Below are 11,316 nucleotides of genomic sequence, written 5' to 3'. Positions count from 1 at the left end.
AAAATTATAAAAAATTTTTTTTATATTCAAGGAGCCCTACATGAATTATAAAAGGTTATAAAAATAATTTTTTTTTTCATATAGGTTCCGTATTAATTTTTTTTTACAGCCGACTGTACGCCGACTGCATCTCCCGACTGCAAAAAGTATTTCTCATAATAAATACTCGATCGGGTCATTTGAGTTACGGTGCAGCAATGATTCAGAGAATATATCAACGTCGTGAAGTTAGGGCAATCCTGTAGGTATGAGTAAACAGTGGGGGCCCTTTTCAATTACATATACAAGAGCACGTTGCTATTGCCACCGCGTCTCGCTTGCCTTATTTAATCTATATACTACATGTCATCTCCCTCATCACTTCCATCTATATAAGTACACAAATCTCTTACCTCTTCTTGATCTGAAGAAAAATGGAGTCCGCCAAGGAACCAGCTCAAGCTGTCCCTTTTTCCTCTCCTTTCCTCCCTTCAAGCAGGTACATATATACACACGCAGTAGTACGCTCACATTCTTTCTGTATATCTCTATCTCAAACCCACACACATTGCATATATACACAATCTTTTTCACGCTAGCTTCCGTATTCATGTACCATATATATTGTTTCAAGAAGGTGGTGGTCCAAGGAAACGGTGGCTATCGTCACCGGAGCGAACCGGGGGATTGGGTTTGCACTGGTGCAGCGCTTGGCAGAATTGGGACTCACTGTAATCTTAACTTCTAGAGACTCAGAGCGGGGCCACTGTGCTGCTCAGGCGCTGAGAGCCCAAGGACTTCACGTTCACTGCTTAAGCCTCGATGTCTCCGACCCTGCTTCAATCAAGACTTTCGTAGCATTGTTCCGTATGAAATTCGGAACGTTGGATATCCTCGTAAGTTGTGTTCCTGCACATGCAGAGTTCACATGTTCATTATGCATAATAAATATGCGCACACACATACATATATAGATATTATAAATTGTTCTGCCAGGCTACAGACATACATGATGAAAACAAAGAAATTAGGAACACAAAAACGATAAGAAATGGCACCGGCCAGTTGATAAAGAAAAGATTTTCTTATTTGTTTTTTCGATTGGTGGTTGTGTCTGTTGGTTCCAATAGTTTCAGCGGTTACTGAAATCATATATTGATCTACTCGTTTAAGGTATTGCATGTGTGTTGACCGTTCCCCAGCGAGAAGCTGCCGGATCCGTCTTACACGCCTCATTTGGTTTCTAAAATATTGCAAGAAACGAAACTATTCTTAACCAAATTTTTGCGACCGCACCGGAATTTCATCTTAAAAAGACTTATTTTCAGTCCTGAGAAAATCGTTTGACAAAATGGCCTGAGAACCATGCTTGAGTTGTATGACAAACTTATTGCTAATGATCCATTCATGTACTGGGGATACGATATATTTGAATATTTTCTGGCTGAAGCTCGGATTTTGGTTGTTTAATTAGCAACAAGACTTCTTTAATTTGAACCTATAACATGACCTCTTATTAAATTGTAGAGAAAATATGCTCTGATATCTTATATATTATATTGTGGAGAGAGAGAGAGAGAGAGAGAGAGAGAGAGAGAGAGAGAGAGAGAGATGGTCTCTATACTTGAGGTTTGAGAAAATTCCTGAAATCCATTTGAAGATTTTTCAATGTCACTAATCTAATCATGTGTTGTTGTCACTCTGTATTCCATAAGAGAAAGTCCAAATTTTAATCCTTTATATAGCTAGGTGCCAGATAATCATGTGTAATGCTAGGCTACATTATATCTAGATCTCTGGCCATAAATGTCAAACAAAAAGAAATAAGTATTGGTTATCAATTCGAGTATAATTTGCGGCATGCATGGTTCCCTTATTAGTTTCTAGCTGCTTAGTGTTTTAATTAGAGTAGTACTGTCTTCTTTATAATAATGATAAATAGAGTAGTACTGTCTTCTTTATAATAATGATAAATTAACTTTATCGATCCTCCAATAATCAGGTGAACAATGCAGCTGTCTCCTTCAATGAGATCAATGAGAATTCAGTGAAGCATGCGGAGACAGTGATCAATACCAATTTCTATGGAGCAAAGTTACTTACGGAGGCTCTCTTGCCCATGTTTCGTCGCTCCCCTTCCACTAGTCGGATTCTTAATATTAGCTCTAGACTTGGCTCACTAAACGTAAGTAGTACTACTTACATTAATTTCAAGTACCATTCACATGATGGGTACGTACTGATTCTTAATTAATGATGCGTACTGCATGCAGAAGCTCAGAAATCCAGATATAAAAAACATACTAGAAAGTGAAAATTTGTCGGAGGAGCAGATCGAGGCTGTGGTAAGATTGTTTCTTCAAGATGTGAAAAATGGAAGATGGGAGTGGCAAGGGTGGCCAAAATTATGGACAGATTATGCAGTGTCAAAGCTGGCACTAAATGCATACACAAGGGTTTTAGCAAAGCGGTACGAGGGAAGAGATATAAGTGTGAATTGCTTCTGTCCCGGTTTCACTCAGACATCTATGACTGGTGGAAAAGGAAAGCATACAGCCGAGGGCGCTGCAGATGTTGGAGCTAGGCTGCTCCTGCTTCCTCCTCAGGAGCTACAAACTGGAAAATTCTTTGTTGGAAGCAGCAGCAGTGCTAGTACTGCTGCTTCTGTCGTTAATTCTAAATTATAATTAGTTATTTTAATTAATTTTTATTTCTGCATCTTATAAAAAAAAAATATTTATATATATATATATATTTATCAATATCCAATTACAATAAATAATATCATGATATTGTGGTTTATAATTTCTCTACATTAATGCACTACTGATTTAAGAATCCCCTCGATCTAATTAATCTGTAAGTTGTAAGTCAACTGTTCATGTAGTGATCAAGAGTAATATATAATAGAATGCGTACTGATAGAAATTCCGAAACAAACTATTAAATTAATATTGGATCAAAGTGTGGAGACAACAAGATCATCAAGTGCTTACTTTTATCAATAATTCAGAAAATTAGTCAAATCTTGCTAGCTAGCTAAATTTCAAAGTTTGATAAGAAAGATCAATGACTTGAAATTAATTAGTTTGAAGTAAGATTATAATTATTTAACAGTAAAGAATGCATTCCTTCTCATCATGATCTCTCACATGCACATCATGATGAGTACACAATTATCAAAAACAAAAATAGGAAAGCCGCGTGGAACTTGTGACACGACGGATATTTTCACATGGAAAAGTTGACGATCGATGCCAGAATTATTTTTAAGTATTATTGCTAATTAATTCAACCCCAATTTCTTTACGTACTCGATTGAGGATCGAACCATGCACGACCATATATCGATCAATCATGATTAAGACATTTATATATATAATTAATCTATATATATATATATATATATAGGAGGCGGATTCCAGAATCGACAGACCGGGCCATATATATTACATATATATATATATATTTATATATAAATATATATATATAATACGGATCATCGACCTATATATCTTGTCAAAGAAAGAAGTTTGCAAAAGTTGTAACCGCGTAGTACTTTCAAATTCATAATGAAACCAGAATAAATGGAAACATGCATACATACGTACGTACGCACACATATTTCAATTCAACACGTTAATTGATCTTCATTAACAAATTATGATTTAGAAATATGTTTACTTCAAGCCATGATACCGCCCTTATCAATTCAGGTTATTGTCCATCAATCTTGATTTTAGATGGTAAATTATGTATAGGGTACATGGGATTAAGACAATACATATGAGTACAAAATTAATATTCTCAATTAATTTAAGCTGCATGCACCTCAAAGAAAAACATTTGTTGGCGGCCAAATTACTTATATATTTAGGGATTATAATCTCTTAAAATTTGTGTCTAAATTAAGTACTCTACAACTTAGAACAAGAGAGACGTAGATATAGAATAAGTCCCACAATCTATATAATTTTGTTCATGTGGATTAATTATCAAATTATGAGTATTGATCATACAATTTTACTTACAAGATTTATTTTCTTTAGTTTTTGTTTTTTTAATTTCAAAGTTCGTGATTTTCAGTATATCAATAATTGATATGTGGAGAATTAAGTTTTTTTAAAAAATTTTAAGGTACGTCTAGCATTTTCCTTATCACAGTAGTGCCAAATTAATGTTTAATTAGGACTTACTTCACGTGTCTATATATATTCTCTCTTACCCTCTAAACCCTAGAATTCAAATTAACTCTAGAATTTGGATGCCTAATAAAAAAAAAATACATGAAAAGATAACATACCTAAATAAACTAATCTAGAGTACATGTCTTTCCCAGATGACTAACACAAAAGGGGAGTGAATTGAGTTATATTTAAAAAAAAAACAATTATAAATCAAATATAGAATATAAAATATAAACAAAATACGAAATAGTAATAAATATAAAGAGTAAGGGTAAGAGAGAAGCAAACTTAGTATGTTAATGAGGTTCGGCTCCACTGCCTACGTTCTCGCCTCAAGCTACCCCTTGAGGATCCCCAAATTTACTATTCAACATCCTTCAGGTAGAGATAGAAACCTATTACACCTTTGAACAACATCGCTACAAAGGATCCGTGTAGAAATCCTCTACACTTGCAATCACCTTACACGTGGTAATTCAACTATTCTCCATGTAAAACACTTTCTACACGCACAAGGGTTATCCACACCCTTTTTCTGATACAAGAGCTGATAGTGGATAAGTTATCAAAAAATACTCCTCAGTGAGTGAAATAAGAACAATACAGCGCAAACTATATCTTTCAAAATGAACAAGGATTAAGGCTCAATGCTTAGAGAAAAGAGAATGAAAGTTTTGAATAAATGTTGTATGCTCTGGATGTTGTAAATGTGCAGCTCTCAAACAATTTATTTATAAGCATATGAGACTTCATATTCAAATTAAAAAAAATTCATATGTCAAAGACAACATTATTCACTTTTTCAAAAAAATCAAATAAAAGGTTCTTCTTTTTCAATTGTCAAAGACAACATCATTCATTTTTTAAAAATTTCAAACCTAATCTTTTACTTTTAGCATATAACAAAAGGAGCACACTTTTCTTTTCAAACAAATCAAACCTATTCTTTTACTTTTTGCATATGACAAAAGGAGCACACTTTACTTTTCAAAAAAATTTAAACCTAATCTTTTACTTTTTGCATATGACAAAAGGAGCACACTTTACTTTTCGAAAAATTCAAACCTAATCTTTTACTTTGCATATGACAAAATGATCACACTTTACTTTTCAAATATTTCAAAAAAAATCATCTACCTTTTGCATAAGTCAAAAAAAGTATTAATTACTTTTGAAAATATTCAAATAAAACATGCACATGTGAAAGATGACAATCAATCATCTTTAATATTTTCAAAATTCAACCCTTTAATCAAAGCATGCACATGTAAAAGATGACAATCAATCATCTTTCAAAATTTTCAAAAATATTTATGCACATGTAGAAAATGTATTTTAATACTTTATGATAAAATATTAATTTTGAGTCTTAATCCTAATTTCGAATTTTTAAGAAATTAACAACATTACTCTATAATTTTAATGTGAAGTTGTTCCCTTCTTGCTCATGCTTATTTCCTTGATATGCTTGACTCCATTGTGTAGATAACTTGAGTTTGAGACTTCTTTATTCTTTGAATTTATTTGTTATCATCAAAATCTATATGTAGATATATAATTACACAAACCTTGAAACCTTTGATTCAACAATCTCCTTCTTTTTTATGATGACAAATATTTGATAGAATCTGAAGTATGTATTAATACTTAAACTCTCATTGAGAATGTAGGTTAATTTTTCAAACAAAAGTATGAATAAAATTCCAAGCATATATAACAAGTTTAGCAATTCAAACAATATTAATGTTCTAATCTAACACTTCTCTTCCTTTTAGTATCATTAAAAAGGATTCGCAACAAGTAAATGAACCGAAGAAAATGGTGCGTTAGTAGAAACTGTTGATAGTTGAAAAACAAATAGATCTGTCCACGACTCGACAAGTGTGGTTGGAGATTTGAAAAAATCGTCTGATGTTGTTGACAAACGAGATTAAAGGCTCCCAGTTTCTAAAAAAATATCATTTTCACCGATCGGTAAAAAAAATCACATTGCTCTTTGACTTGAATTCTCTTGCATAACTTGGTCAAAGCATTATGTGCCTCATTTTTATGAGCAAGAAAGATGACCCAAGTATATCTAGAAAAATCATCAACAATAACAAATGCATAATATTTTCCTCCTAGACTTGCAATTCTATTTGGTCTAAAAAGATTCATGTGTATCAGTTGCAATGGTCTAATAGTGGAAATATGTTTCTTGGTTTTAAAAGAAGTTTTTGATTTTTTACCAAATTGGCATGCATCACAAATTTTGTCTTTAAAAAAATTTATTTTTGGTAAACCTCTCACAAGATCATTTTTTGAAAGTTTGGAATTAAGTTCCATGTTAGCATGACCTAATCTTCTATGCCATATCCAACTAGTTTCATTTTGAGCTGAAAAATAAATAATATCTTGTGAGGTAATTTCTTCAAAATCGATTGTATAAACATTATTGCTTCTAAAAGTAATAAAACAAATATTACAATCATGATCATTCAAAATAATGCACTTATCCATTTTGAAAGTAATTGTATATCATTTATCACATAATTGACTTATACTCAAAAGATTATGTTTTAAACCTTCAACAAGTAGAACATCTTCAATTATGAGACAAGATTCATTACCAATTTTACCTATTCCCACAATCTTCCCTTTCGAGTTGTCTCCAAATATCACGTGTCATTCTTCTTTAGATCTAAGATCAAAGAACTTAGTCTTTTCTCCTGTTATGTGTTTTGAACATCCACTATCTAAAAACCACTTGTTTTTACTTGTGGATGACTTCATGCATACCTATAAAAACAATTAAAATGATTTTTCTTGGTACCTAAAATTTTTTGGGTCATTTATTTATTAGTATAAGAAGAAACAAGATTTTTAGGTACCCATATAGCCCTAATAGTCATTGTATGATTTATTCTAATAGGATAAGTATGATAATTATGACTATTTCTATTACAAAAATTACAAATAGGATGTGACATATATGAAAAACTTGAATGATTATAATAATATCTTTTTTTGATAAAATTATTTTTGTGAAAAGAATTTTGAATATTAGTTTTTGATGTAAAATGATTATCAAAGAAATTTTTATAAGGTTTGTATTTTTGTTTTGGCATATATCCCAAACCTGCTTTGTCAAAAACATATTTTTGACTACCAAGAAGTTTTTCAAAATTTTTTTTCCATTCGTAAAGTTTTCAACAATATTTTCTAAATCGATTTTCTTCTTATTCAATTTAAGATTTTCATCCTTCAAAATGATATTTTTTTTTCTTAAAATATCAATTTCGTTTGTTAAAGAATCATTTTTCTTTTTAAAAACAGTATATTGATACTCAATTTTTCAAATTCCTCATATACTTCTTCTAAAATATTTTACAATTTTTCATATGAAAGATTTTCAATATTATCAAAATTTGTTACCTCAATGTCATCTTTAGCCATAAGATAAAGATTTGTTGATTCTCCATTACTTGCTTCACTATCTGAACTACTTGAATCATCATCCCGTGTAGTTTTCATTGCTTTCTTGCCCTTGTTTCGATCTTTCTTTAGCAGAGGACAATCTGGTTTGATATGACCATGCTTATTGCATTTATAACAAACTAAAGTGTCATTTTTACCTAAATCTTTTTTGGAAAACTTTTTGAAAGATTTCATCGGAGGAGTTTTATTTTTTTTTAAGAACCTCTGAATTCTTCTTGTTATCATCGTAACTTTTTCATCTTTGTCTTCATTTTCCTCATTTTCATCACTTTCACTTTCATGAGGAACAGCTTTAAGTGCCAAACTCTTCTTTGGCTTTCCTTCTTCTTTTCCTCTTTTTAATGTGTATTCATAGGTAATAAGTGACCTGATGAGTTCATTCACTTTGAGTTTCTTGAGGTCTCTAATTTCAAGAATTGCTATCACTTTTGATTCTCAACGTTTTGGTAGAGAGTTGAGAATTTTTCTTACTATCTCCACCTTGGAATAAACTTTACCAAGAGTTATCAAGTTATTTATGATGTTAGTAAAACGAATGTATATATTAGAAATAGATTCATCATCATTCATCTTAAACATTTCATATTCATGAGTAAGAATATAAATTTTTGATTCCTTGACTTGCGAAATTCCTTCACAAGTAACTTCCAAATTATTCCAAATTTCTTTTGCCGTAGCACAAATCATTATTCTATTAAACTCATTTCCATTGAGAGCATTAAATAATAAATTTATAACAGTTAAATTCAAAGTATAAAGTCTATCGTTTTCACGATCAAACTCTTCTTCTTCCTTTTTGATCTTTACTCCATCAACCACTTTTGTTGGAATATAAGGTCCATTTACAATACATTTCCAAATTTCTCGACCTTGAGCCTGAAGGAATATTCTCATTCTAACTTTCCAGAATGAGTAATTATCTCCACAAAAGAGTGGAGGCCGACTATTAGATTGACCTTCACCAAATGAAGCTGCAATGTTAGCCATAAGATCTTAACTCAAAAAATAGTTAATCTTATAATAGAGCTCTTAGCTCTGATACCAATTGTTACTGATCATAGACCCCACCTATGTCACCTAACAATTGTACCTACCAGACTAGTCGGCCACCGTCTCTACCGGTGCACCATCACTTATGGTCGGAGAGTCTTGCTTCAGTGACACAGTCACAAGCGAGAGCTCCCATGAGTGATCTGCCTGTATGAACAGTACATGTCAACTAGCTCTAATACCAATTGTTGCCCAGATGACTAACACAAGAGAGAGGTGAATTGAGTTATATTTAAAAATAATAATAATAATTATAAATCAAATATACAATATAAAATATAAATAAAATACGAAACAATAATAAATATAAAGAGTAAGGGTAAGAAATAAACAAACTCAGTATGTTAACGAGGTTCGACCCCACTGCCTACATCCTCGCTTCAATCTATCTCTTGAGGATCTCCAAATTTACTATTCAACCTCCTTTAGATGGAGATAGAAACCTATTACACCTTTAAACAACACTGCTACAAAGAATCCGTGTAGAACACCCTCTGCACTTGCAATCACCTTACACGTGGTGATTCAACTATTTCCCGTGTAGAACACTTTCTACACGCACAAGGGTTATACACACCCTTTTTATGATACAAGAGCTGATAGTGGGTAGGTTATCAGAAAACACTCCTCAATGAGTAAAATAAGAACAATACAGCGCAAATTATATATCTCAAAATGAACAAGGATTAAGGATCAATGCTTAGAGAAGAGAGAATGTAAGTTTTGAATGAATGTTGTATGCTCTGGATGTTGTAAATGTAAAACTCTCAAATGATCTATTTATAGGTATATGAGACTTCATATTCAAATTAAAAAAAAATTCACATGTCAAAGACAACATCATTCATTTTTTCAAAAAATTCAAATAAAAGGTTATTCTTTTTCAATTGTCAAAGACAATATCATTCATTTTTCAAAAATTTCAAACCTAATCTTTTACTTTTTGCATATGACAAAAGGTGTACACTTTTCTTTTCAAACAAATCAAACCTAATCTTTTACTTTTTGCATATGACAAAAGGAGTATACTTTACTTTTCAAAAAAATTCAAACCTAATCTTTTACTTTTTGCATATGACAAAAGGAGCACATTTTACTTCTAAAAAAATTCAAACCTAATCTTTTACTTTTTGCATATGACAAAAGGAGCACACTTTACTTCTCAAAAAATTCAAACCTAATCTTTTACTTTTTGCATATGACAAAAGGAGTACACTTTACTTTTCAAATATTTTAAACAAAATCATCTACCTTTTGCATAAGTAAAAAAAAGCATCAATCACTTTTGAAAATATTCAAATAAAACATGCACATGTGAAAGATGACAATCAATCATATTTAATATTTTCAAAGTTCAACCCTTTAATCAAGGCATGCACATGTAAAAGATGACAATCAATTATCTTTCAAAATTTTCAAATTTAATTTTCAAAAATATTCATGCACATGTGGAAAATGTATTTTAATACTTTATGATAAAATATTAATTTTGAGCCTTAATCCTAATTTCGAATTTTTAAGAGATTTATAATATTACTCTATAATTTTATTGTAAACTTGTTCCCTTCTTGCTCATGCTTATTTTCTTGATGTGCTTGACTCCATTGTGTAGGCAACTTGAGTTTGAAACTTTTTTATTCTTTGAATTCATTTGTTATCATCAAAATCTATGTGTAGATATATAATTACACAAATCTTAAAACCTTTAAGTTTAACAACATACATGTTGGCTCAGATTGAATTTCCCCGTTTTATTAAATCCAATGAGAATAATATAACCTCATATATTACATAGTTTAATACGATTACTAATTAAGAAAAATGCTACTCTCACCATTTAAACTTACCACTTGCGTGATGTTATTGCTTGAATTTTTAATTTTTCTTTTTACTTTAGTGATTAATGAAGTATATTTTAATAATATTATAATTTTTTATTTTTTTAAAAAATATTAAAAAACATATATAAAAAAAATTAATTAATACTAACGGTAGCTCCCAATTTCCAGCTGTGGGCGTAGACCCACCCATTAATTAAGAAACTAGTTAAGAAATTAATAAATTAATGAAGCGCGCGCGCAACTGGCTGGAGATCAAATAAAACTCAACGTGAAACTCTAAGTTCGAGCTTTTATTTGAAGAAATTTTTTGCGGATTGGACTTAATTAATTAAGTTTAAATGGAATAATATTATATAGAGTCGTTGAATATATAAATATAGTATAATTTTTTTCAAAAAAATGAATTTATTATTAATTAAATTTTTTTTATATAAATCTCATATTTATTTTTAAATAATTGAATGATACTCTACACTCACGATTATAATTATTATTTTTCGTTTAAATTTATTAAATCTATAAAGATATTTTATACATAAAAAGATTTACAAATAGATATGCTGAATATGAAACATTAAATTATAATTTTTTATTTTAAATAAATCTAACGTAAATAAGTAGTTTGTAATTTATTTTTATAAACTTTTTTTAAACCAAACATTTCTCAAAATTAATGCGTGAATCTGTTGAAAATAACCGTACAGAGCAGGATAACCTTATCCACATTAGCAACGGCCCAATTAATCTTAGCCCAAATGATCCAGCGGCCTCAACCGAACCCA

At 30.7% G+C, this 11,316-nt stretch overlaps 1 protein-coding gene across 1 annotated transcript; it reads left to right on the top strand.

Annotated features, from left to right (window-relative positions):
- Nucleotides 1–208: 208 nt before the first annotated feature.
- Nucleotides 209–2,748, top strand: LOC122302943 ((+)-neomenthol dehydrogenase). Its single transcript, XM_043114429.1, has 4 exons — nt 209–478; nt 617–875; nt 1,982–2,164; nt 2,253–2,748. The coding sequence occupies exons 1-4, from the start codon at nt 414–416 to the stop codon at nt 2,664–2,666; spliced, it is 921 nt and encodes a 306-aa protein (XP_042970363.1). The 5' UTR covers nt 209–413; the 3' UTR covers nt 2,667–2,748.
- The last annotated feature ends 8,568 nt before the right edge of the window (nt 2,749–11,316 follow it).

Source organism: Carya illinoinensis, chromosome 1 (assembly GCF_018687715.1).
Source record: "Carya illinoinensis cultivar Pawnee chromosome 1, C.illinoinensisPawnee_v1, whole genome shotgun sequence".
NCBI classification, from domain to species: Eukaryota; Viridiplantae; Streptophyta; class Magnoliopsida; order Fagales; family Juglandaceae; genus Carya; species Carya illinoinensis.
The sequence above is the reverse complement of the archived record's forward strand: the minus strand, read 5'-3'. Positions and strand labels throughout refer to the sequence as shown.

Coding starts and splice junctions, on each gene's coding strand:
- LOC122302943 (XM_043114429.1), top strand. CDS start 414: ATGGAGTCCGCCAAGGAACCAGCTCAAGCTGTCCCTTTTTCCTCTCCT. Junction 876..1,981: donor TCGGAACGTTGGATATCCTC/GTAAGTTGTGTT, acceptor TCCAATAATCAG/GTGAACAATGCAGCTGTCTC. Junction 2,165..2,252: donor CTAGACTTGGCTCACTAAAC/GTAAGTAGTACT, acceptor TACTGCATGCAG/AAGCTCAGAAATCCAGATAT.